At 46.6% G+C, this 27,746-nt stretch overlaps 2 protein-coding genes across 3 annotated transcripts; one reads left to right on the top strand and one right to left on the bottom strand.

The window, feature by feature from the left end:
• Positions 1 to 841: 841 nt before the first annotated feature.
• On the bottom strand, positions 842 to 16,971 carry LOC119521229 (cytochrome P450 2B11-like). Its single transcript, XM_037819294.1, has 9 exons — positions 16,758 to 16,971; positions 10,048 to 10,210; positions 9,757 to 9,906; positions 8,043 to 8,203; positions 6,369 to 6,545; positions 5,657 to 5,798; positions 4,151 to 4,338; positions 3,806 to 3,947; positions 842 to 1,934 (listed from the first exon to the last, which is right to left on the bottom strand). The coding sequence occupies exons 1-9, from the start codon at positions 16,926 to 16,928 to the stop codon at positions 1,753 to 1,755; spliced, it is 1,476 nt and encodes a 491-aa protein (XP_037675222.1). The 5' UTR covers positions 16,929 to 16,971; the 3' UTR covers positions 842 to 1,752.
• Positions 16,972 to 24,330: 7,359 nt separating this feature from the next.
• Positions 24,331 to 25,483, top strand: LOC119521467 (enolase-phosphatase E1-like). Of its 2 annotated transcripts, XM_037819786.1 has the most exons (2): positions 24,331 to 24,413; positions 24,591 to 25,483. In XM_037819786.1, the coding sequence occupies exon 2, from the start codon at positions 24,771 to 24,773 to the stop codon at positions 25,284 to 25,286; it is 516 nt and encodes a 171-aa protein (XP_037675714.1). In that variant the 5' UTR covers positions 24,331 to 24,413; positions 24,591 to 24,770; the 3' UTR covers positions 25,287 to 25,483. The 2 variants fall into 2 exon arrangements, with proteins under 2 accessions (XP_037675714.1, XP_037675713.1); XM_037819785.1 differs by lacking the exon at positions 24,331 to 24,413 and having other exon boundaries at positions 24,448 to 25,483.
• Positions 25,484 to 27,746: the final 2,263 nt, after the last annotated feature.

Genomic DNA, 27,746 nt, shown 5'->3' with positions numbered 1-27,746 from the left:
GCTACCATGGTGTTGCTCTGTCAAGGTGGCAGGTGCTGAGGAGGTTAGAAAGCCAGTTTCCCATTGGCCACTGGCCAGCTGGAGATATCTTGGGTGGGCAAGCTTTGAACAGAGACACCTCCTTCCAGGAAGGGTTGCGATGCCAGCTGGTGGGTTGTGTGGAGGTGGGTTTAGGTTACTCTACTGCGAAAGTGGCTCTCCACCAGTTTGGTCAGAGGGTACTATTGCAACATGAGGGATCAAGAGGAGCTGGCGGGCAGATTTAGGAGCATCCTGTGCCCACTGGGCATCAGAAAAGAGTGAGATATGGAGAAGGAGACAAGGTCTGATGGGAGAGGACTAGCTCCATTTTGGGTGGGTGGGGATGCTGATTTAGCCATTCATTCATTCATTCATTCATTCATTCCTTGGCAAACACTTTGAACACCTGTCACATGTGTCACAACCCACTCCATGTGCTCAGATGAGCAAGGCAATGAGTTGCCCTTCAAGGACACTGGCATCGAGATGAGCCAGAGGTTCTCTGGGGAAGATCCCATGGGACCTGATAATAAGTGGGTCACTCTCAAAGTTGCATAGATTTCAGGCCAGAGGTGTGGGGCTTTGGGTGTTTATTTGATTCTCAGGGGATCTACAGGGGAAAATCAGGGAGGCCAGGGCATCAGTTTAGAATCACACAGCTCAGGGGCGCAGGGGCTGAGGAGGCCCTTTCATGGAAAGGAGAAGTAGGTGAGATTCAGCCAAGAATGAGGGTGAGGGAGGACTATTCCTGATCTTGTGGGGTATAACGTGGGTACACCTCGAAAACATCCTGCTAAGCGAAAGAAGCCAGACACCAAGGTCCCATATTGTCTGAGTCCATTTATATGAAATATCCAAAACCCATCAATCCACAGATACAAAAAGCAAGGTGGTGGTTGCCAGGGGCTGGGGGCAAGGGGAAATGAGGAGTGACTGCTTAATGGCTTGGGGTTAATAAAAATGTTTTGAGGCTAGATAGAGCTAGTGGTTGAACAACATGGTGAATGTACACATTCTACTGAATTATACACTTGAAAACGGTTAATTTTGTTCTGTGAATTTCATCTTGATTTAAAAAAAAAAGTAAAAAGAGGCTGTGGTGAAGAGTTTGGGTTCTAGAGTCAAACAGAGGGTAAATCTTGCTTTGCCAGTCTCTAGTCATGTGACCTTGGCTAATGGCTGCCCCTGCCTGGCCTCCGTTTTACTCATCTGTAAAATGGGCATGATCATAGCATGGGGCTATCAGAAGGAGGATTCAAGTGGGATCACGTATGAAGAGCCCTTTGGCACAGATCTGGAGCAGAAGGAGTTGAAAAACAAGGGTTGTGGTTCTGTGTAAGGGGCAAAGTCACCCAGCATGAACTGCAGCCTGGGAGGTGGAACTGCTGAGGGACCCTGAGCCAAGTTTCCTCTCTTAGGCCCCAGTTTTTTCTATCCTCATCAAGGAAGGTGTTGGACAGTTTTGAGGTTGCTTCCAAATTCTGTATTTCTATTTCCAGGGGAAAGGAAATGACCTCCTAGAGTCTAGAAGAGTTGCAGCATGATGGAAGGAGGTGAGACTGCAGAAAGGACTTCCCAATGGAGGTGGGAACTAAGGTGGGGAAAGGATACCAGCTTATAGCAGGTCTCTCAGAAGCAGGAAGACTTGGAGGGAACCAGGGGTCATTCTCTACAGAGGTGGGGGCCCTGGATGATGCTGGAAAGCTTGGACTCCTTCTCTTGCCCCCCTCCTCAGCGAGGCAGGAAGCGGAGCTGGTAGTTCGGGGGCAGTTTGCCTACCCCACACTCCCGGGGTGTGAGGTCAATGTCCTCAGGGGCCACAGGGCAGGACACGGAGAAGTGCTGGAGGATGGTGGTGAAGAAAAGGAACAGCTCCATGCGCGCGATGCCTTCGCCAAGGCAGATCCGCTTTCCTGCAGGCAGAGGGCGGGGCGGTCACCAGGGAGGGCGCGGGGCAGGTGCACACTCTGCACGGAAGCTGCCACCCTGCGACATCCCACAGCCCAGACACCTGTGTCCCTGGCCACAGATTTGCATGGGGCTGACCTTGAACCTGCAGTTCATGGTGGATGTTGAGGGGTTTCCTGAACCCTCTGAAACTAACTGGCTATGAATCTTTGGGTGGATGGACCAGGTACATTTTTCCAGGAAAGAGTTTGTCATTTCTATTTGATTCCCAAATAGACCACTGGCCCCCGGGTGTAAGGACACATTTCTGGTTCGGCTCATGTCTGTCTGTCTGTCTCCATGTGTGTAGGTGTGTGTATGTGTGCCGGTTTGAATATATTATGTCCCCCAAATGCCATTATCTTTGATGTAATCTTGTGTGGGCAGATGTTATCAGTGCTGATTAGATTGTAATTCTTTGAGTGTTTATCTGGAATTCACCCCACCCAGCTGTGGGTGATGACTCTGATTGGATAATTTCCATGGAGGTGTTGCTCCGCCCATTCAGGGTGGGTCTAAGTTGATCAGTGGAATCTTATAAATGAGCTGACAAACAGAGGGTACTCAGTGCAGCTGTGAGTGATGTTTTGAAGAGGAGCTTCAGCAAAGAGGGACACTTTGAAGAAAGCACAGGAGCTACAGATGAGAGACAGTTTGAAGATAGCCGTTGAAAGCAGACTCTGGCTCCGGAGAAGCTGAGAGAGGATAAATATCCCAAGTGCAATTAAGAGTGACATTTTTGAGGAACTGCAGCCTGGAGAAGAACATCCTGGGAGAAAGCCATTTTGAAACCAGAACTTTGGAGCAGACGCCAGCCATGTGCCTTCCCAGCTAACAGAGGTTTTCTGGACACCACTGGCCATCCTCCAGTGAAGGTACCCGGTTGCTGATGTGTTACCTTGGACACTTTACAGCCTTAAAACTGTAACTGTGTAACCAAATAAACCCCCTTTATAAAAGTCAATCCATCTCTGGTGTTTTGCATTCCAGAAGCATTAGCAAACTAGAACAGGGCCAATGAGTGGAGAATGGAGACAGAGCCAAGTCAGAGAAGTGAAGGCCCCCTCCGGCTCCCAGCATCCTCGGAATGAATCCAAACCCCTCCCCACTGCCTTCAAGGCCTTGCCCTGCTGAGTTCTTCATACTTATCCCCTTGGTAATCCACCCTCCAGACTAAATGGCCGTGCCATGAATGCTCTTTCCAGAGGCTGGTTGATACTTGCCCATGAGGTCTTATCTTAGAAGCCAGTTCCCCACATGAGCCTTTTCTCACCAACCCCCAAGATTAATCAGTACTTTCCATTTGGTGCTCCTAAAATCCCCTGTCCAACGTTTCTCACAGTTATGACTAACTAATAATAATAACAATTGTCTCTTATGAGCACTTACCTTGTGCCAGACCGTTCTAAGCACTTCACGGGTATTAACTCATTTAATTAAATAATTATTTGGTGAGTATCTGGTGAATGCCCATTTCCCCTGCTGGACTGTGAATTTCCTAGGGTGGGGACTGTGTCTCTGTGATTAGCTTCAGCCCCCAACAGAGCACTGGGCTCAGAGAAGTGCTCCACTGAAATTTGCTTTTGAAGGAAGGAAATAAACTGAGGTTGAGAGAGTTTAAAATATGTGTCCAAGGTCCTGCTTACCTGGATGTACCTTTGGGACGTGATCTCACTTTTCAAGTCCCCTCAGAGAGTCATAGTGAAGGGGGAATGAGATAATGCAGAAAAAGCGACTGGCATATACTAAGTGCTCAGGAAATAGGACTGTCATTGTTTGAGTAGGGGATGGGATCTGCGCTCTGGGGTCTGGGGAAGGGGGTGTGAGTCCAGCTTACCTAAGGAGAAGGGGATGAAAGCGTCATTCTTCTTCAGTGCACCACTGGCATCCAGAAAGTGCTCAGGGTGGAAGCCGTCGGGTTTTTCAAAGTAGCGTGTGTCATGGAGGGCAGAGCTCAGGATGGGGAATACGTTAATGCCCTGGGGGGCCAGGCACAAGAAATAATATAAAGATATGCCCCCTCAATCCCCTACCCCTACCCCAAAAAAAGTGAAAACAAAAGCAAGGGAACCCCACTGTAAACCAACAAAAGGTGGTAATCCTCGGTAATCCACCCTCCAGGCTAAATGGCCATGCCCTGAGAGACAAGAGACGTGACACGTGGGAACCTGGTCGCTCTCACCTTGGGGAGGAGGTACCCGCGGAAGTAAGTGTCTTTGGTAACCACGTGGGGCAGGCTGATGGGGAGGAGGTCCGAGAATCTCTGAATCTCGTGGATGACAGCGTCTGTGTAGGGCATTCTGGCCCGGTCATCCAGGGCTGGAAGGCGATGGGGGCCAATCACCTGATCGATTTCCTTGTGGATTTTTTCTGCACAAAGAGGGGGGACCAGTGAACCCCATTTCAGCAGGGGCAGTGCTTTCTGTGGGCCAGTGAGCCAGGAAAAATCTATAGTCAGCTAGAGGGAATGGCAGCGAGGAAGCAACAGGGACTTGCACCCTTTAAATCTAAGGAATGCTCTGCATTCTCTCCCCACATGCACATATGCGCATGTGTACACACATGCTACAATTTTGCATACTATTTCAGATTAAGAACTCTAGGCTATGAACTTTTGATTTAGAGGGAACTCATGTTTGACTTTCCCTTGTGAGTAAAATATTCCTGAGGATTCAAGATTATCTGTAGAAGAGCTTCAAGTTTTGTCAAAATGCTCCCTCTAAGAGGAGGAGGAAATAAACCAGTATTATTGTGTGTGTTGTATGTAAGGCACTGTGCTAGGTCCTCAGAAATATAAGAGTGGACTAGATCAATAGATTAATCCTTGAAACTGGATAAATAAGTGAATAAACACATCAATCAATCAATCAATGGATGGATCAATTCATGAATGAAAAGACTGATGAATGAACGGACAAATCAATGAGAGGATTGTGTGTTTGTACGTCAACCAAGATGGATCAATGAATGAATATTATTTATAAATGATCCATAGCCAAATAAATTGATGAACATGATAAGTGAATAAATCAGATGAATAAATAGATGGCCAGATTGATAGAGGAATAAATAAATGAATAAATTAGTGAATGGATGGGTAAAAAAAGGAACAGATGGATGAATTGAATCATAGATGAATAAATAAATAAATTCATGAATAAACAAGTGAATTATTAAATGGATAAAGGAAAGAATGGATGAATAGATGGACCATAGGAAGATGAATTTAAAGAATGATTGATGGAAGGGTTAAAGAATAAAACCTAATTCATAGATGGGTGAATGAATGAATGCACCAATGAATCACTGTATCACTGTTTCAAAGGATCGACAGGGTGAATCAATCAATCCAAATAAATGAATGGAAGGGTAGACCCCTGGATGAATCATACATGAAATAATCAGTGAAGTCAGAGATTAATTAATGGATTAAAGAATGGATGGATGGATGGATGGATGGATGGGTCAATCCTTACAAGATGGGAGAAAACAGTGGCAGAACAAAGTGATAGATTCTTCGTTCATCCATCCATCAACAGAACTGGCTGAGATGGGGACCAGTCCAAAGCCTGCAGCGGCCCAGGCGTCACAGGCCAGCCCTCTCATCCGCGCAGACCCCTACCCCGCCTTCCGCCGCCCAAAGGGGAATCCGACGGTCCCTCTGGATGGGCTGCCGGGGCCCGCGCACCTGTGACCTGGGGGTGTTTGAGCAAGAGCAGGAATCCGTAGCGGAGAGTGGTGCTGGTGGTCTCGGTGCCCGCGAAGAAGAGCGAGAGCCCGGTGAAGATGAGGTTGCGGTGGTGGAACTCGCTGTCCGGATTCGATTGCTCCTGGCGGGCGCGGGGGCGCGTCAGGGGCGCATCGGGGGCGCGCGCGGCTCCCCGGGCTCCCTGCCCGCGGCTCCGGGGCCCCCACGCCAGGCGGCGCCTTTGCTTTTCTCTGCCCCTGTGTGTCCGTTCCTCTGTCTCTTTTCTCCCTGTCTGGCTCGATTTCTATCTCGCCTCTTTGGCGAGCTGCACTTTCTTTGCCTCCAGCTTCTTGCCTCTTTTGGTCTTTTCTCCTGTTTCTGGATTTCTGGCTCTTGCCCCGTTTTTCTTCCTGGACCACCCCTCCCCACGCCCTGGTCGCGCTCTCGCTCTCTCTCTCCCTCCCTCCCTCCCTCTCCCTCCCTCTCTGTCTGTCTCTCTCCCTTTCCCTCCCTCTCCCGCCCATTTCCATCTCAGTTTCTCCCATCTACGGCTTCCTTCCTTTCACCTCCCCCTTCTTTCGCTTCCACATCTCCTCCCCATCCTCAGCTCCCCCCTCCCCCCTCTTCCCTAAGCACCCCCTCCCTGCTTCCCTGCTCTTCCTCTCCCCCTTTCCTCCCTCCCTTCCCCCCTTTCCTTCCCTCCGGGGCCCACTTTGTCCATGCGCAGCAGGTAGGTATCGATGAAGTCCCGGGGAGCGTTGGGGTCCAGGGTATCCCGGTGCTTCTCCACGCTGCGGCCGATGAAGGCGTTGATCTCCTGCAGCTTTTTGCAGATTTGCCGGTGTGCGCCCGGGAAGTGCTTCAGGAAGCCGGGGAAGAGCTCGAACACCTGAGGGGAGGAGGGCCTGGGAGGTCCCTGCGCGGAGGGAGCCGCTCTTCTGCCCACCACCCCTCCCCACGCCCCTTGTCGGTCTCCTCTCCCTCTCATCTCTCCCTCTCCATCTATATCTATCTTTTCCCATCCTGTCTCTTCTCTTCTTTGACTTGGACTCCTTGCATCTGGGTCTGTCTCTTTCTGCCCTCTCTTTTCTTTGCGCTGTCTGTGTGTGCCCGGTGTGGTCTTCTATCTGAGCCCCTCACTCTCTGCTTCTGTGTCTCTGACCTGTGCTTCTCATAGTTTTCTCTTGCAGTGTCTTCCCGCCTCATCCTGCTGTTTCTTTGTCTCGGCCCCACGACCCTGCCTGGGTTTCCTGTCGCTCTGTGCCTCGGTGCCCACCCCAGCCTGCTAACCTCTTTCTCCGGGGCTGTCCTCCCCACTTCTCCGCCTCTCTTGCTGTCAGACGCCGGAGAAATGGTGCTTCTACAAGGTGATCCTGCCAACTACTTGGAACGATTCATTTATTTTGGAGATTTTTTTCTATTGCTTTGTCTGATGCTAAATGCAATACCTAACTTGTTGCAAATTTTTTTTTAATACAGAAATTTGTAGAATAAAATGAAAAATTCCTCCTTAATCCCTCCTTCTAGAAATAACCACTGTTAATTGTTTGGTAGGTCTCCTTCCAGACTTTTCTCTCTCTGTGGGAGCAGAACATTAGAATCACCTGCTGTGCTTGTCAAAAGTCTTTGCCCTGATCCCAGACTTTCTGGATCCAAACCGTCCCTAGGAAGTCCTGGGAATCTGTATAGGTGACTCCTGTGCGTGACTCTGATATACACCCCTGTTATACCATTTAATTTTTTAAACTTAACTTACGATGGAAGTGTGTCCAGGTTAGGAGTTAAAGAGAAAATTTATAATTTTGTTTTGAAAGGAGCATATTAATTTAAAACCTCGAAGAATTAAAAAATAAAAACAAAGGAAGAAAAGGAAAAATGGAAAGAATGAAGAAATGTGGAGTCTTATTTGTATGTATCCTCGAGTTTCTTTGGGTGAGGAGCTTTGCTTGATGCAGAGGGACAGAAAGTCAGAGGATGTAGGGATCAGAAAAGTAGAAACCTTGAAAGTCTGATTCCTTTCTCTCTCTCTCCCCATTCTTTTCAACTTTGCCTCTCCAGATCTCTATCCCTGCCCTTCTTCTTGCTTTCTCTCTATCTTCTCTCTCTCCCATGTCTTCCTTCTTGTCTCCCAGTCTCCCTCTCTCCAGGCCTCAGTCTCCCTGTCCGTCTGTATCGTCTCTATCGTCTCTGCCTGTCCGTCTGTATCGTCTCTGCAGCCCCCTCCTGTCTGCCTGTCCGTCTGTATCGTCCCGAAGCAGCCCCCTCCTGTCCGCCTGTCCGTCTGTATCGTCTCTGCCTGTCTTCCTGCCCTCAGCTGCCCCCGAAGCAGCCCCCTCCTGTCCCCGACACTGGCTGTCCGCCCCGCCCCACCCCGCCCCTCCCTGACCTGGCTGGAGAAGGAGCTGACGAGTGCAAAGGACTGGTAGAACAAGTCCAGCAGCCGCAGGAACTGTGGATCTTTGTAGGCAAATCGTTCTCCAAAGATGATGGAGCAGATGATGTTGGCAGTGATGGCGTGGAAGAAGAAAGTGGGGTCCAGGAGGGCTCCTAGGGGGAGGAGGCAGGTCACGGGACACGGGCTCCAGGGCCTAGGGAACATTTGCCCGCCGCCCCACCTCTGTGTGGCTGTCCTCCACAGCTCGGTAATGATAAAGATGAGAATAACAATAGCAGCGAACCCTCACTGGCACTCACTATGTGCCAAGGACTTCCCCTCTGATTTTATTAAATCCTCACCTCATCTTGTATGGTGCAGTTCTATAATAATCCCCATCTTACGGATGAATAAACAGAGAGGTTAAGCCATTTGATGAAGGTTACACAGCTACTAATTGCTGGGGCCAGGACGGAGACCCGGTTTGAGCTGGGTGGCCCTTACCCTGTGTCACCTCTTTGGTCTCAGTTCTGACTCTGTGAACAAGTAACGTCCAAGGGGCAGGAGATGGGGCATAGCAGGTATCCCATCAATTGCTTGTGCAAATTAAAAGGCTCTGATCTCTATCCCTGCCTGTCACTCTTCTCTCCACTTCTAGGACTCTGGTTTTTGGGGACTTGTTCTGCATTTCTTCCTTGATGCCTGTGTGCGACAGGCTCTGCTCGGTCAGGCTGGGGACCGTCAAGCATCAGATCGACGTGGCCTCTCTCCCTGGGTCTCACCATGTCTGTCTGCTCTCCTCTCTCAGCAGCCCCTTCTCTGTTTCTCTCGTTTTCTCTGTCTTGGTTTCTTTCTGCCTTTGTTTCTTTCTGCCCATCTGAGCCTCTTCCACTCTCTCTCTTTGTCTCTGCATTTCTTTCTCTCTGTCTTTGTCTTGGTCCCCAACTTCTCTGTCTGTGTCGCTCTGCTTGTTTCCCCCTGCTTTTCGTCTCCACCTATCTGTCCCTACCTCCCCATCACTCCCTCTATGTCTGCTTCTTCTGCATCTCGCTCCCCTTCCTAGCCTCTCTGTTTATGCCTCTCAATCTCTTGAGACATTTTGATAAGGGAGATGGGAAAGACCTGGTACAAATGAGATGGAGAGGCCAGCAAAGGACATTGTCACCACTATGTCCCAGCTCCACACTCCAGCTCCTCTGGAGAATCCATAAACAACTGAAAGAGTTGCTTTGGCAACACATCCAGCTGCCCGAGAGCAGAACCCCTGCCTGTCCCCTTTGATCACTGTCAGCTCATCAGCGGTTCACCCAGGGGAAGGAAAACAACTGGTTGTTTTCAAAATTCCTGCAGTTTCTACTTTCTTCTCTTCCCTTTCTTTTGTATAAATCCTGTTGTTGCCTTTGATAGATAGAATTAATCCATGCACTGGTTTCCTTTGAATGCAAGTAAATTGCATTCTCATAACTAAGTGTATGTCTTTGCATTATTCTTTGACACTGTCTATGCCACCCACCACCCTAACTCTCGGCTTCTCTCCTACTCATCTCTGTCTTTCTCATTTCCCCTTTTTCTCTGTCTCTGTCTCTATCTGGTGCCCTCTGTGTCTCTGTCTTTATCTCTTCTGCTCTTTCCTGCCCACCGTACATGCTTCTCTATTCTATGCCCCCCACATCTCTCTCTATCTCTCAGTGTTTCTTTCCTATCCATCTCTCCATCTCTGGCTCACCCTGAGTTTTCCGTATCTCCTCCACCAGGGACTGGGCCTCCTCCTGAATCCGCTCCTCGATGCTCCGCTTTCCCATCCCGAAGTCCTTCATGGTGGCCAAAGAGAACCTCCGAAGGGTCTTCCAGCGGTCCCCGTTGGCAAAGACCACACCTGGGGGGTGGGGGGAGGCAGGGGGTGCAGAGCAGATTGGAAGGAGACCCTGCATCCCTCTCCACCCCATCCTCCCCAGGCTGATCCTCCCTGATTCCCACCCTCCACCCTGCCCCACCGCGGTGCCCTTGATGTCCTCACCATAGCCCTGGAAGAACTCGTCAACGACAGCAATTGGTGCCCGGCCGGAAAAGTCCTCGGCTTGGTCCAGCAGGGCCTCCCGGATGGCGTCCGTCCCACACAGCATGACCACGGGCCTCTGCCCCAGATACACCATGAATACGTCCCCGTATTTCTCTCGGAGCTGCCAAGCAAACCCAAACACAGGGTTGCGGGTTAGTCATTAGCCATGGCCCCAAGACCCCCTTTTCCAGGACCCTATAGCTAAAGGGTTAACCCTTGGCCCAGCCAGGGTCTGATGTGACTGTTTGGTGTCCCAAACAGTACAGGTGGTTAAATATTTCTAAGCTCACCCTTGCCCATACCCTTGAGTCTGGCCAGATCTCCCTGGCATCCTTCTTGTGACCATCTTTAACCCTTTATCTGCCTCCTGACAACTTCCCCCAGAGAATGACCCTGAGCAGCCCAATCTGTAGACATGAAGGAAATTGATGGGCCTCTGATGGTCAGCATGAAATTTGAAAAATCAAAATATCAGCACAGCCACTTGGGAAGCTGCTTGGCAGCACTGCCTAAAGCTGAATGTATGTATACTCAGTGGCCCGGCAATTTCACGCCCAGGTACATGCCCGACAGAAGTGTGTACCTTTGCTCACCAAAGAGGAAAAGATGGTCATTGAGGCCTTATTAATAAAATGCTCATCAACAGAGATAGAGAATAAATAAATAGTGATGCATTCACACAATGAAATACTTATACAGCATAAAAAGGACACGCTTCTGCCATATACAACCACATGGGTGAATCTCGTAGGTACAACATTGAGCGAAAGAATCCATATTTCATGATTCTATTTATGTGGAATTCAAAACCAGACAGAGCTAGATACACTGTCAGGATAGCGGTGAACATGAGGGGGGCTTTGGGGACTGGTAGCGTTCTGTTATGTAATCTGCGTACCAATTCCATGGGTGTGTTCAGAGCTGTGTACTTAATTTGCACACTTGTTAGGATGATGTTAAACTTCAATAAAAGTTTACTTTAAAATCATATAAATTGTTATGTTTAACTTAAAAATCTTTCCCATTGATCTCTGCAAAGCCTCCTCACTGGTCTCTCTGCTTCCATTCTTTACATCACCATTTCACTCCCTGAAGCCAGAGTAATCCTATGAAAGTGTAAGTGAATTAATCTCCCTAACCTGTTCCAACACTCTAATGCTCCTACTGCACTGAGAATAAAATCTGAAAATCCTGAACCAGGAGGGTTCCCACAGCCTTTTATGACCTGGCCCCATTACCTCCCTGACTTCTCCTCCCACTACCCTCCTTGCTCACTCAATCCCAGCCTCCACATCGTTCCCCAAACATGCCAAACTTGTTCCTGCTTCGGGAGTTTTGCAATGGCACTTGCCTCCTGGTGCCTTCCACGTGCATCATTTTGTTACCTGCCTGGTAACAAAGCAAAGGCTGAGTCTTTCCCTGACCTCTCAGTCTAGAACCGCTCCAAAATCTCACCCTGCTTTATTTTAATTGTAGTTTTTATCTGCCTAATATTTTCTTGATTAATTTTGTGGTGGTGAATCTGTCTCTTCCAGTGGAACTTCCATGAGCCTAATGACCTTGTGTGCCTTGCCGAGTGCCATCTTGTCAACATCTAGACTATTCCCTGATGCATAGAAGGCGCTTGGTAAATTGTTATTGAATCAAAGAATACATGAATGAGTGGGTCAAGATAGCTGCTGTTTAATGAGCATTTACTATATCCCAGCCTCTATGCAATATCCCATCTAACCCTCACAACAACCATGAGAGGTGCTCATTCTTACTGTCACCGTCCCATTTTGCAGAAGGGAAAGCCGAGATTCTGTGATTAAGAGTTGACCTGGGGGGAGAACCTAAGATGGCAGCTAGGTGAGACAGGGCAAAAAAAACACCTCCGTGAAAAATACTAGATAAAAACCAGAAAGTGACCCAGAACACCAGTTTTAGCGATGCACCAGCTGGACAAGGTCTGCTAAAACCACAGGGACCGTGCACTTGGTGAAACTGGGAGTCTGCATTCTGAAACGAGTGAGTAAGCCGGCTGAAAGTCCAGCGGCCATGCTGTGGTGTGGGGAAACTGGGGGTTGATGTTTGGAGATGAACTAGTGCTTTAAAAAAAAAAAAAAAAAAAAAAAACCAGGAGCGGCTGCAGTTACGACGGTGAGAACCACGCAGTGAAGCACGACAGGAGCAGACTGTGCCAACCTCTCGGTGTCTGGCGTGGAGGATAGACTGCTGCTGATTCCCTTAGGGCCAGGGGGTCAGAGGGGAGAGCCAAAAGGAGAATGAAACCACGCTGCTTGCAGCTGGCTCCCCAGCAGGCTGGAGACACTCCTGCCTGGGGCCGGACCCACAGCCCAGAGCCGTGCCAGGAAACCCAGTCTGATGGGGAGTGTATCCCACAGCACCCACACACACACCACAATATCGGCCGAGGACAGTGGCCTTGGGTGCATACACAGCTAGTTGTCCCAGAGCTGGGAAGGCAGAGCTGTGCGAAAAAGGGGGGATTGAGATGCCCCATTCAGCCATCTTTGCATCAAGCTGGGAGCGCCCCTGTACAGCCCGGCGGCCCGGGGCTTCCCTTGAGGGACAGCATGCACCTGTGACGTAGCACAGCCTTTCCTCAGCAGAGGTCCTGGAAGATCACAGCTGAGAAAGGGGCCTGCTCGGAAAACCCAGGGACACTACGTCAATGCCGGCGACTTGTGGGTCAGCCGCAGAGAAAATCTGGGGCAAAATTGAAGTGAAGGCTTAGACTCTTGCAACAGCCTTGAATCTCCAGGAACATCTGGGGGGTTTGAATAGCAAAGCTGCTCTGCCTCCTTAACCACCCAGACACATGCCCCACATCCAGGGCGGACAGCACCAAAATCACACCCAAACTGAGTTCATCAATTGAACCCCACAAGAATCATTTCCCCACACACCACAAAGACAAAGTTGGGAGAACTGACTTGAGGGGAATAGGTGACTTGCAGATGCCATCTGCTGGTTAGTTAGAGAAAGTGTACACCACCAAGTTGCAGATCTGAAAAATTAAACTGGTATTTTTTACTACTTGAAAGAACCCTATCAAGCAAAGCAAATACCAAGAGGCCAAAAACAACAGAAAATCTTAAAGCATATGATAAAACCAGACGATATGGAGAACCCAATCCCAAACACCCAAATCAAAATACCAGAAGAGACACAGTACTTGGCGCAATTAATCAAAGGACTACAATCAAAGAACGAGAGCATGGCAAAGGCTATAAAGGATATGAAGAAGACCCTAGAAGAGCATAAAGAAGAAATTGCAAGTAAATAAAAAAATAGAAGATCTTATGGAAATAAAAGAAACTGTTGGCCAAATTAAAAAGACTCTGGATACTCATAATACAAGATTAGAGGAAGCTGAACAACAGCTCAGCCTCCTTGAGGACCACAGAACAGAAAATGAAAGAACAAAAGAAAGAATGGGGAAAAAAATCGAAAAAATCGAAATGGATCTCAGGGATACGATAGATAAAATAAAACATCCAAATTTAAGACTCATTGGTGTCCCAGCAGGGGAAGAGAAGGGTAAAGATCTAGAAAGAGTATTCAAAGAAATTGTTGGGGAAAACTTCCCAAACCTTCTATACAATATAAATACACAAAGCATAAATGCCCAGCGAACTCCAAATAGAATAAATCCATATAAACCCACTCCAAGACATAGTCTGATCAGACTGTCAAATACTAAAGAGAAGGAGCAAGTTCTGAAAGCAGCAAGAGAGAAGCAATTCACCACATACAAAGGAAACAACGTAAGACTAAGTAGTGACTACTCAGCGGCCACCATGGAGGCGAGAAGGCAGTGGCATGACATATTTAAAATTCTGAGAGAGAAAAATTTCCAGCCAAGAATACTTTATTCAGCAAAACTCTCCTTCAAATCTGAGGGAGAGCTTAAATTTTTCACAGACAAACAAATGCTGAGAGAGTTTGCCAATAAAAGACTGGCGCTATTTCAGATACTAAAGGGAGCCCTACCAACAGAGAAACAAAGAAAGGAGAGAGAGAGATAAGAGAATTTTAACAGATATATATAGAACCTTACATCCCAAATCACCAGGACATACATTTTTCTCTAGTGATCATGGATCTTTCTCCAGAATTGACCATATGCTAGGACATAAAACAAGCCTCAATAAATTAAAAAAAAAAAACAAAAAAAAAACAATTGAATATATTCAAAGCACATTCTCTGACCACAATGGAATACAAATAGAAGTCAATAATTTTTGATTGGTAACTCCACTATTTACTTCCTACATGATATAAAATATACAAACTCTGATGACAAATCAGTGGTTTTGGACTCAATGTAAAATATGTAATTTTTGACAAGAACTATATAAAGGTGGGGGAATGGAGGAGTATAGGAACATAGTTTATGTGTCCTATTGAAGTTAAGTTGGTATCAAAGGAAAACAAGATTGTTAGGGATTTAAGAGGTTAATTTTAAGCCCCACAGTAAACACAAAGAAATTATCAGAGAATATGCCCATATAGATGAAAAGTAGAGTATTGGTTACAAGAAGTGTGGGAAGGTGCAATGGGGAGTTAAGAAATGAGTGTAGGGCTGCTGTTTGAGGTGAAGGGAAACTTCTTGTAATGGATGGTGGGAAGGTGATAGCATTACAACATGCTAAAAGTAATTAATCCCACTAATGGAATGCTAGGGAGGGGGTGGAATGGAAAGATTTAGGCTTGTATATATGTTCCCACAATTGAAAAAAAAAAAGACAATCTAAATAGATGACAATTGAATGCCAAGGATGATCCTGGATGGGATCTGAGGATGGAGGAGAAGAGGCTCAAAGGGACACAGTTGAGACATAAGGGAAAAAAAGAAAGGAAATATAGAATGTAAGCTTTGTATCAATGTTGAATTTCTTGAACTTCTTAGCTGCACTTAATGGGATTGCATAAAAGAATGTTCTTGTTCATGGGAATTGTATATGTGAATTATACTGTTTGTTCAAGGATGTGTGCAGCTAACTCTTATATGTTCAGAAGACAGAGCAATAGATGATGGATGATAGATAGGGAAGGAGGGAGGGAAAGAGAAACGGTGGTGTGACAGCATGTTAAAGTTGATGGATCGGGGTATCGGGGGAGGGGGGTCAGGGAATGCTGGAGTTCTGTGTATGGGGTTTGTACTGTTTTTGCAACTGTTCCTATAACTTTGAATTTATTTCAAAATAAAATTTAAAAGAAAAAAAAAAAAAAAAGAGAGAGTTGACCTGGGATGGGAACCCGTGTCCGTCTGACTCCCAGAAGGGTTTTGGAGCTTATCGGGGAATGGAGAAGGGACTGTGCCACTCTCCTCAACTTGTCCCATCATCCTTCTCTCTCCCTCCCACTTCCTTCTCTCTCTCTCTCCAGTCCCCCCATTCCTCTCTCCCTCTCACTCTCTCCTGAAATGTACAATGATAGTGAGGGATGGTAAATGCTTGTAGAATCCCTGGATCCCTACAGGGTCCGTGGAAGAGCTTTAGTGAGTCTGTGACCCCGCAAAATTATATTCAGAAATGTGCATCTTTGGGGAAGAGAATTTTAATCAAATTCTCAAGGGATTTAGCCATCCCAAATGTGCTAAACAGCTTTGGTCTATGAGGACACTGGAGGTAAACAGACACACACACACACACACACACACACACACACACACACACACACACACACGCCGCCCCTTGCTGGCTCCCAGCTCCACCTCCTGCCAGCCCTGGGACTGCGGACAGGTAACCTCCCCACGAGAGCCCATGATGGGGACGGCAGCTCCTACAGCACACGGGGCTGTTGTAAATGAAACCCGATGAACTCCAGCCACCATGGAGACGGATCCCAGCCCCCAGAAAGCTGGGTGAAAAAGCCAAACATTGCAATACATTGAAAACAACTAAAACTAAAAAAATACAGATGTAGAGCATCTACATATGTGACAAAGTGTTCTCTCTAAAAGGCAAAGGGCTGGTAAGCCCAAGACTCAGGCCTGGGGTCGCCAAGGCAGGGGAGGGGGCTGGAGAGACGCAGGGCAGTCGACATTCTGGGTCTCCTATTGGGTCATGGGTTCGTGGGTGCTGATTATACTATTAATAAAGAAATCAATGATTTAAAATGAGATGGTGCATGGAAAGCAGCATCAGCTCCTGTGACTCTGCTCCCAACCTTCCGTCCTTCCCTTCCCTGCCCCCTCACCGCCTTCCCCACTGTCCTGGCACCAACGTGGGCTGGGCTTTGTTCTCTCTTGTTGGCAGAGGAGAAATCTGTTTGATTGATTCTTCTTTCTCCTCCTCTTTTTTCCTCTCTGCCAGTGGCACGCGGGCACTGGGGGACTCGGGGACACATGGACACATAGGGAGGCAGGAGAGTGAAATTCTACACCTGTGGCTCCCACCCAGATGTCACACCCCTAGCCCGCCCTGGGGCGAGTGCCCACTCTTCCAGTTGAGCAGAAATGCCTTCTGGCCACCCAAACACCCCCCCACCCCACCCCACCCCACCCCACCAGGCCTCAGCTCCTGGCCCCTTCCTCCCCAGCCATCATCGGCCCCAGCCCTGAGCCTGGAAGGGGGCCCCATCCTTTCTAGTGAGTGGTCCCCAAGTACAGGGGCAGGGACTGGCCCACCCTCGGACCCCGTCCATCCAGGGCTCACCCTCAGGAAGGAACGGAGCAGACCTCTTCTGTCCATCTGCAGAAGGTTTCCCAAGAAGGGCAGGGGACGGGGCCCTGGCGGGAGGCGGCCTTTGGCCTTCGGGTGGCCCCTGGCCAGGAGAAGCAAGAGGCCTGTCAGGACAGCGAGAAGGAGCAGGACGCTGATCTCCATGGTGCTCTCCTGTCGTCTTCCACCCCACTGCGGTCTTGAGCTGGGCCTTTTATTGCTCAGCCCGGCTCGCCACCCACTTATGTAACTTCATCCACTCCCCCACCCCACCCCCAGCCCATCAATGTCAGGGGGGGTGAACTAGAACAAGAGGTGCTAAGGGACCTATACTTCCTGCTTGGGCAGCCTGGCAACCTGTCCCCTTACCCACCCCGCACCCCCACCCTATGTTTTGGCAGAGATGCCAAAGTCCACATGAGTGTTGTCTGAGTGTGTGGGTTGTGGGTGTGGCCGAGCATGCCCTTGTCTGCTTGGTTTGGGCTGGGTTTGTGTGATTGTGTGCCCGTGCTTGCTTGCATCTGTGTATGCTTGTGTGGTTTTTTGGAGGGATGTTTGTACATATGCAAATGTGCCGATATGTGTTTATGCGTATGAGTCTGAGGGTGCTTGTGTGCAAACTCCTGCACGTGTGTAGGCTCATATGTATTTGCAGTGGTTGTGTATGGAAAAGTGTGCATGGACTTTGGTGATGGTGGTGGTGAGGTTTGCTATCCTCAGCGTGAGTCTGGGTGCACTTGTGATTTATATGGGAAGGTGTCAGTGTGTTTCTATGGTGGTGTGCAGGTTCCCATGTGCAAGTCTACATATGTGCTTGTGTGTGTGTGTGCATCTTCCAGTCCCTGCCTTTGGATGCTCTGCCCATGCCCCATGCTCCCTGTGTCTCTCTCTAGCTGCCCACTCCCTCCTGTGAGAGCCTCGGGCAGGGACGAGGGCAGAGGGAGTGACAAGTGTGAGACCCAGAGGTAGAGGGGCTGCCTCTGGGACTCGGGCTCTGTCTTCCCAAGATGGGGGCCTTTCTCTGACCCTCCCTCGCAATCTGTGCTTGTGTGTCTCTCTTGCAATCTGCGTCTGTCTCGGAGTCTCTGCTTTCCCCTTTTAGACTCCGAGCTCCAGGAACAGAGACCGGGTCCGGTTGGATTGGGCTTCCATCTGCCTTCATCGTTCCTGGGATCGTGCACCCGCCCAGCCCCTGGCAGAGGCCGGTCCATATTTGCTGAATACGTAAATGAACATGCTCATGTCTGCCGCTCTCCGCTGAGGTCTGGCTTTCGACCCCCTTCTGTCCTCTCCCTTAAAGGAGCAGGAAGGGGCAGCATCTTTTGTGCAATGTTAAGTAAACCCCTTGCAAGATTCAAGGCATTGACCCAGGCAGCTGGGTCACTCAGTGCTCCTTTGACCCAGACAGGGGACAGATTAGCCCATGCTCTTTAAGGTGTGGAGCCTGCACTTCCTGACTTGGAAAAGTGCCACCATGGACTTCCCTGACCCCCAGATCTGGCTCCCTCCTTATGAGATAAAGCTTGGGTCCATATTCCAGCCTGGGGCAATCACGGACATAGGTGGCACACAGTGTTTACATAGAGCAACTCACTTAATCCTCACCCTTTGCGGTAAGCGTTGCTGTCATCCCCATTGTACAGATGATGAGAATGAGGCACAGAAAGGTTGAGAGTTTTACCCAAGGTCACACAGTGGGTCAGAGCTGCGTGTCCAACACAGTAGCCACTTGTGTGAGGCTATTAAGCCAACAAGATGTGGCTGGTGAAACTAATGAACTAAATTTTTACTCTCATTTAATTGTTTTTTACTTTTTATTATAGTAACATATATACAACTCAAAATTTCCCGTTTTAACCATTTTCAATTGTACAATTTGGTGGTATTAATTATATTCATAATAGTCGGCTACCACCACCATCGTCCATTACCCAAATTATTCATCTCCTCAAACAGAAACTCTGCACCCACTAGGCAACAACTCCCCGTTTCCCTCACCTCCAGCCCCTGGTAAGCTGTGACCTACTTTCTTTCTCTATTAACTTGCTTATTCTGGTATTGCATATCAATCATATTTCATTCAACATGATGTCTTTCCAGGTTGATCCATCTTATAGCATGTACCAGAATTTCACTCCTCTTACCACTACTTTCACTTAATTTTAATTGATTTAAAGATAAAAGTTGATACACAATTCAGTTACTGGAAAACCTTGACGGATGTTTGGAGCAACTTGAGTATGTGAATCTTTTAGTGCTATAAGTTTTATGAAATCTAAATTCAGATTGAGTATTTCTGAGGAAAATTTAGTGTCCTGATTGAGATGTGCTCTGGGTGTAAAAAACACCCTGGATTTCAAAGATTTAGTATGAAAAAAAAAAGCTACGTTGTGAGGCAGAGGTGGAAACACAAAGAAAAGCAGAGGCAGGGAGAAACCAAGAGGTAAACAGGATGTAGATGTGGAGACAGGGGTAAGAGTCACAGAGAGGGAGCGAAAAGGCAGAAATAAAAAGGCGCAGGGAGAGGCGGGGCAAGACGGCGGACTGGTGAGCTGTATGTTTTAGTTACTCCTCCAGGAAAGTAGGTAGAAAGCCAGGAACTGCGTGGACTGGACACCACAGAGCAATCTGACTTTGGGCATACTTCATACAACACTCATGAAAATGTGGAACTGCTGAGATCAGCGAAATCTGTAAGTTTTTGCAGCCAGGGAACCCGCGCCCCTCCCTGCCAGGCTCAGCCCTGTGGGAGGAGGGGCCGTCAGCTCCGGGAAGGAGAAGGGAGAACTGCAGTGGCAGCTCTTATCGGAAACTCATTCTACTGATCCAAACTCCAACCATAGATAGACTGAGACCAGCCACCAGAGAATCTGAGAGCAGCCAGCCCAGCAGAGAGGAGACAGACATAGAAAAAAACAGCACGAAAAACTCCAAAATAAAAGCGGAGGATTTTTGGAGTTCTGGTGAACATAGAAAGGGGAAGGGCAGAGCTCAGGCCCTCAGGCTCATATGCAAATCCCGAAGAAAAGCTGATCTCTCTGCCCTGTGGACCTTTCCTTAATGGCCCTAATTGCCTTGTCTCTTAGCATTTCAATAACCCATTAGATCTGTGAGGAGGACCCTTTTTTTCTTTTTTTTTTTTTTAATCCTTTTTTCTTTTTCTAAAACAATTACTCTAAGAAGCCCAATACAGAAAGCTTCAAAGACTTGCAATTTGGGCAGGTCAAGACAAGAGCAGAACTAAGAGAGCTCTGAGACAAAAGGCAATAATCCAGTGGCTGAGAAATTTTACTAAACACCACAACTTCCCAAGAAAAGGGGGGTGTCCGCTCACAGCCATCATCCTGGTGGAGAGGAAACACTCCTGCCCATCGCCAGCCCCATAGCCCAGAGCTGCCCCAGACAACCCAGTGTGACGGAAGTGCTTCAAATAACAGGCACATTCCACAAAACTGGGCATGGACATTAGCCTTCCCTGCAACCTCAGCTGATTGTCCCAGAGCTGGGAAGGTGGAGCAGTGTGAATTAACAAAGCCCCATTCAGCCATCATTTCAGCAGGCTGGGAGCCTGCCTACACAGCGCAGCAGCCCAGAACCGCCCTGGGGGGACGGCACTCACCTGTGACATAGCACAGTCATCCCTCAACAGAGGACCAGGGGGTGCACGGCCTGGAAGAGGGACCCACTTGCAAGTCTCAGGAACCATACGCCAATACCAAGGACTTGTGGGTCAGTGGCAGAGACAAACTGTGGCAGGACTGAACTGAAGGATTAGACTATTGCAGCAGCTTTAAAACTCCAGGATCACCAGGGAGATTTGATTGTTAGAGCCACCCCCACTCCCTGACTGCCCAGAAACACGCCCCATATACAGGGTGGGCAACACCAACTACACACGCAAGCTTGGTACACCAATTGGACCCCACAAGACTCACTCCCCCACTCACCACAAAGGCAAAACAGGGGAGAACTGGCTTGTGGAGAACAGGTGGCTCGTGGACGCCACCTGCTGGTTAGTTAGAGAAAGTGTACTCCACGAAGCTGTAGATCTGATAAATTAGAGATAAGGACTTCAATTGGTCTACACATCCTCAAAGAACCCTATCAAGTTCAGCAAATGCCAAGAGGCCAAAAACAACAGAAAATTATAAAGCATATGAAAAAAAACAGACGATATGGATAACCCAAGCCCAAGCACCCAAATCAAAAGATCAGAGGAGACACAGCACCTAGAGCAGCTACTCAAAGAACTAAAGATGAACAATGAGACCATAGTACAGAATACAAAGGATATCAGGAAGACCCTAGAAGAGCATAAAGAAGACATTACAAGACTAAATAAAAAAATAGATGATCTTATGGAAATTAAAGAAACTGTTGACCAAATTAAAAAGATTCTGAACACTTATAGTACAAGACTAGAGGAAGTTGAATAATGAATCAGTGACCTGGAAGATGACAGAATGGAAAATGAAAGCATAAAAGAAAGAATGGGGAAAAAATTGAAAAAATTGAAACGGACCTCAGGGATATGATAGATAATATAAAACGTCCTAATATAAGACTCATTGGTGTTCCAGAAGGGGAAAAAAGGGTAAAGGTCTAGGAAGAGTATTCAACGAAATTGTTGGGAAAACTTCCCAAATCTTCTAAACAACATAAATACACAAATCATAAATGCTCAGCGAACTCCAAATAGAATAAATCCAAATAAACCCACTCTGAGACATATTCTGATCACACTGTCAAACACGGAAGAGAGGGAGCAAGTTCTGAAAGCAGCAAGAGAAAAGCAATTCACCACATACAAAGGAAACAGCATAAGACTAAGTAGTGACTACTCAGCAGCCACCATGGAGGCAAGAAGGCAGTGGCACGATATATTTAAAATTCTGAGTGAGAAAAATTTCCAACCAAGAATACTTTATCCAGCAAAGCTCTCCTTCAAATTCGAGGGAGAGCTTAAATTTTTCACAAACAAATGCTGAGAGAATTTGCTAACAAGAGACCTGCCCTACTGGAGATACTAAAGGGAGCCCTACAGACAGAGAAACAAAGAAAGGACAGAGAAACTTGGAGAAAGGTTCAGTACTAAAGAGATTCGGTATGGTACAATAAAGGATATTAATAGAGACAGGGGAAAAATATATATGACAAACATAAACCAAAGGATAAGATGGCTGATTCAAGAAATGCCTTCACGGTTATAACGTTGAATGTAAATGGATTAAACTCCCCAATTAAAAGATATAGATTTGCAGAATGGATCAAAAAAAATGAACCATCAATATGTTGCATACAAGAGACTCATCTTAGACACAGGGACACAAAGAAATTGAAAGTGAAAGGATGGAAAAAAATATTTCATGCAAGCTACAGCCAAAAGAAAGCAGGTGTAGCAATATTAATCTCAGATAAAATAGACTTTAAATGCAGGGATGTTTTGAGAGACAAAGAAGGCCACTACATACTAATAAAAGGGGCAATTCAACAAGAAGAAATAACAATCGTAAATGTCTATGCACCCAATCAAGGTGCCAAAAAATACATGAGAGAAACACTGGCAAAACTAAAGGAAGCAATTGATGTTTCCACAATAATTGTGGGAGACTTCAACACATCACCCTCTCCTATACATAGATCAACCAGACAGAGGACCAATAAGGAAATTGAAAACCTAAACAATCTGATAAATGAATTAGATTTAACAGACATATACAGGACATTACATCCCAAATCACCAGGATACACATACTTTTCTAGTGCTCACGGAACTTTCTCCAGAATAGATCATATGCTGGGACATAAAACAAGCCTCAGTAAATTTAAAAAGTTTGAAATTATTCAAAGCACATTCTCTGACCACAATGGAATACAATTAGAAGTCAATAACCATCAGAGACTTAGAAAATTCACAAATACCTGGAGGTTAAACAACACACTCCTAAACAATCAGTGGGTTAAAGAAGAAATAGCAAGAGAAATTGCTAAATATATAGAGACGAATGAAAATGAGAACACAACATACCAAAACCTATGGGATGCAGCAAAAGCAGTGCTGAGGGGGAAATTTATAGCACTAAATGCATATATTAAAAAGGAAGAAAGAGCCAAAATCAAAGAACTAATGGATCAACTGAAGAAGCTAGAAAATGAACAGCAAACCAATCCTAAACCAAGTAGAAGAAAGGAAATAACAAGGATTAAAGCAGAAATAAATGACATAGAGAACAAAAAAACAATAGAGAGGATAAATATCACCAAAAGTTGGTTCTTTGAGAAGATCAACAAGATTGACAAGCCCCTAGCTAGACTGACAAAATCAAAAAGAGAGAAGACCATATAAACAAAATAATGAATGAAAAAGGTACGTAACTGCAGATCCTGAAGAAATTAAAAAAATTATAAGCGGATACTATGAACAACTGTATGGCAACAAACTGGATAATGTAGAGGAAATGGACAATTTCCTGGAAACATATGAACAACCTAGACTGACCAGAGAAGAAATAGAAGACCTCAATCAACCCATCACAAGCAAAGAGATCCAATCAGTCATCAAAAATCTTCCCACAAATAAATGCCCAGGGCCAGATGGCTTCACAGGGGAATTCTACCAAACTTTCCAGAAAGAACTGACACCAATCTTACTCAAACTCTTTCAAAACATTGAAGAAAATGGAATACTACCTAACTCATTTTATGAAGCTAACATCAATCTAATACCAAAGCCAGGCAAAGATGCTACAAAAAAGGAAAGCTACCGGCCAATCTCCCTAATGAATATAGATGCAAAAATCCTCAACAAAATACTTGCAAATAAAATCCAAAGACACATTAAAAAAATCATACACCATGACCAAGTGGGGTTCATTCCAGGCATGCAAGGATGGTTCAACATAAGAAAATCAATCAATGTATTACAACACATTAAAAATTCAAAAGGGAAAAATCAAATGATCATCTCAATAGATGCTGAAAAAGCATTCGACAAAATCCAACATCCCTTTTTGATAAAAACACTTCAAAAGGTAGGAATTGAAGGAAACTTCCTCAACATGATAAAGAGAATATATGAAAAACCCACAGCCAGCATAGTACTCAATGGTGAGAGACTGAAAGCCTTCCCTCTAAGATCAGGAACAAGACAAGGATGCCCGCTGTCACCACTGTTATTCAACATTGTGCTGGAAGTGCTAGCCAGGGCAATCCGGCAAGACAAAGAAATAAAAGGCATCCAAATTGGAAAAGAAGAAGTAAAACTGTCATTGTTTGCAGATGATATGATCTTATATCTAGAAAACCCTGAGAAATCAACGATACAGCTACTAGAGCTAATCAACAAATTTAGCAAAGTAGCGGGATACAAGATTAATGCACATAAGTCAGTAATGTTTCTATATGCTAGAAATGAACAAACTGAAGAGACACTCAAGAAAAAGATACCATTTTCAATAGCAACTAAAAAAATCAAGTACCTAGGAATAAACTTAACCAAAGATGTAAAAGACCTATACAAAGAAAACTACATAACTCTACTAAAAGAAATAGAAGGCAGCCTCTTTCTCTACTTCCAGGTGCACGGAGGTGGCCTCTTCTCCACACGCAGTTGTCGGCTCCGAGGTCCTCGCTGGGCTGTCGGACGCTCAGGTCGGTTCTGGGCGAGCAACCGCCGCCGCCGCCGCCGCCACCCTCCGCCCTCCCTACCAGTGGGCTGATTCGGTAGTAGCATCCGGCAGGGAAATGGTCGTGCTTTCGGTGCCCGCCGAAGTCACTGCGATCCTGTTAGATATCGAAGGTACCACAACCCCGATTGCTTTCGTGAAGGACATTTTATTTCCATACATCAAAGAAAATGTTAAAGAGTATCTGCAGACACATTGGGAAGAAGAGGAGTGCCAGCAGGACGTCAGTCTTTTGAGGAAACAGGCTGAAGAGGATATCCATCTGGATGGGGCTGTTCCAATCCCTGCAGGATCTGGAAATGGGGTGGATGACCTGCAACAGATGATCCAAGCTGTGGTAGATAATGTGTGCTGGCAGATGTCTCTGGACCGAAAGACCACGGCATTGAAGCAACTGCAGGGCCACATGTGGAAGGCGGCATTCACAGCAGGGCGCATGAAAGCAGAGTTCTTTGAAGATGTAGTTCCAGCAGTCAAGAAATGGAGAGAGGCTGGAATGAAGGTCTATATCTATTCTTCAGGGAGTGTAGAGGCACAGAAACTACTATTTGGGCACTCTACAGAGGGAGATATTCTTGAACTTGTCGATGGTCACTTTGATACCAAGATCGGACACAAAGTGGAGAGTGAGAGTTACCGAAAGATCGCAGACAGCATTGGATGCTCAACCAACAACATCCTGTTTCTGACAGACGTTACTCTAGAGGCCAGTGCTGCCGAGGAAGCAGATGTGCATGTAGCTGTAGTGGTGAGACCTGGCAACACAGGATTAACAGATGATGAAAAGACTTACTACAGCCTCATCACATCCTTCAACGAACTGTACCTGCCTTCTTAAACCTAGAGAAGGATTTCTCACTGCTCATGCTGTTCCTCAGAGTTCTCTTTATAGTCTAGTTTTATTCTAATGGTAAAAGAAACTTAAAAACTAAAAAAACACATATATATGCACACACATATATGCAAGTGTATGTATGCATATGCTCAAATTACCTTAGGCACATAAGTGAAAAAAAAAAAAGAACCTCAGTTCAGTGAAATGGAAGCTTATTTAAAAATGTATTGGTAGGCGGGGCAAGATGGCAGACTGGTGAGCTGTATGTTTTAGTTACTCCTCCAGGAAAGTAGGTAAAAAGCCAGGAACTGCGTAGACTGGACACCACAGAGCAATCTGTCTTTGGGCATACTTCATACAACACTCATGAAAACGTGGAACTGCTGAGATCAGCGAAATCTGTAAGTTTTTGCGGCCAGGGGACCCGCGCCCCTCCCTGCCAGGCTCAGTCCCGGGGGAGGAGGGGCTGTCAGCTCCGGGAAGGAGAAGGGAGAATTGCAGTGGCTGCTCTTATCGGAAACTCATTCTACTAATTCAAACTCTAACCATAGATAGACTGAGACCAGACACCAGAGACTCTGAGAGCAGCCAGCCCAGCAGAGAGGAGACAGACATAGAAAAAAAAACAACACGAAAAACTCCAAAATAAAAGCAGAGGATTTTTGGAGTTCTGGTGAACACAGAAAGGGGAAGGGCGGAGATCAGGCCTCGAGGCGCATATGCAAATCCCGAAGCAAAGCTGATCTCTCTCCCCTGTGCATCTTTCCTTAATGGCCCTGGTTGCTTTGTCTATTAGCATTTCAATAACCCATTAGATCTCTGAGGAGGGCCGTTTTTTTTTTTTTTTTTTTTTTAAATCCTTTTTGCTTTTTCTAAAACAATTACTCTAAGAAGCTCAATACAGAAAGCTTCAAAGAATTGAAATTTGGGCACGTCAAGTCAAGAGCAGAACTAAGAGAGCTCTGAGACAAAAGGCAATATTCCAGTGGCTGAGAAAATTCACTAAACAACACAACTTCCCAAGAAAAGGGGGGTGTCCGCTCACAGCCACCATCCTGGTGGACAGGAAACACTCCTGCCCATCGCCAGCCCCATAGCCCAGAGCTGCCCCAGACAACCCAGTGTGACGGAAGTGCTTCAAATAACAGGCACACACCACAAAACTGGGCGTGGACATTAGCCTTCCCTGCAACCTCAGCTGAAGGTCCCAGAGATGGGAAGGTGGAGCAGTGTGAATTAACAAAGCCCCATTCAGCCATCATTTGAGCAGACTGGGAGCCTCCCTACACAGCCCAGCAGCCCAGAACTGCCCTGGGGGGACGGCACTCACCTGTGACATAGCACAGTCATCCCTCAACAGAGGACCCGGGGTGCACAGCCTGGAAGAGGGGCCCACTTGCAAGTCTCAGGAGCCATACGCCAATACCAAAGACTTGTGGGTCAGTGGCAGAGACAAACTGTGGCAGGACTGAACTGAAGGATTAGACTATTGCAGCAGCTTTAAAACTCTAGGATCATCAGGGAGATTTGATTGTTAGGGCCACCCCCCCTCCCCGACTGCCCAGAAACACGCCCCACATACAGGGCAGGCAACACCAACTACACACGCAAGCTTGGTACACCAATTGGGCCCCACAAGACTCACTCCCCCACTCACCAAAAAGGCTAAGCAGGGGAGATCTGGCTTGTGGAGAACAGGTGGCTCGTGGACGCCACCTGATGGTTAGTTAGAGAAAGTGTACTCCACGAAGCTGTAGATCTGATAAATTAGAGATAAGGACTTCAACTGGTCTACAAACCCTAAAAGAACCCTATCAAGTTCAGCAAATGCCACAAGGCCAAAAACAACAGAAAATTATAAAGCATATGAAAAAACCAGACGATATGGATAACCCAAGCCCAAGCACCCAAATCAAAAGACCAGAAGAGACATACCACCTAGAGCAGCTACTCAAAGAACTAAAGATGAACAATGAGACCCTAGTACGGGATATGAAGGAAATCAAGAAGACCCTAGAAGAGCATAAAGAAGACATTGCAAGACTAAATAAAAAAATGGATGATCTTATGGAAATTAAAGAAACTGTTGACCAAATTAAAAAGATTCTGGACACTCATAGTACAAGACTAGAGGAAGTTGAACAACGAATCAGTGACCTGGAAGATGACAGAATGGAAAATGAAAGCATAAAAGAAAGAATGGGGAAAAAAATTGAAAAACTCGAAATGGACCTCAGGGATATGATAGATAATATGAAACGTCCGAATATAAGACTCATTGGTGTCCCAGAAGGGGAAGAAAAGGGTAAAGGTCTAGGAAGAGTATTCAAAGAAATTGTTGGGGAAAACTTCCCAAATCTTCTAAACAACATAAATACACAAATCATAAATGCTCAGCGAACTCCAAATAGAATAAATCCAAAAAAACCCACTCCGAGACATATACTGATCACACTGTCAAAC

This window comes from Choloepus didactylus, chromosome 27 (genome assembly GCF_015220235.1).
Source record: "Choloepus didactylus isolate mChoDid1 chromosome 27, mChoDid1.pri, whole genome shotgun sequence".
Taxonomy (NCBI): domain Eukaryota; kingdom Metazoa; phylum Chordata; class Mammalia; order Pilosa; family Megalonychidae; genus Choloepus; species Choloepus didactylus.
The sequence above is the reverse complement of the archived record's forward strand: the minus strand, read 5'-3'. Positions and strand labels throughout refer to the sequence as shown.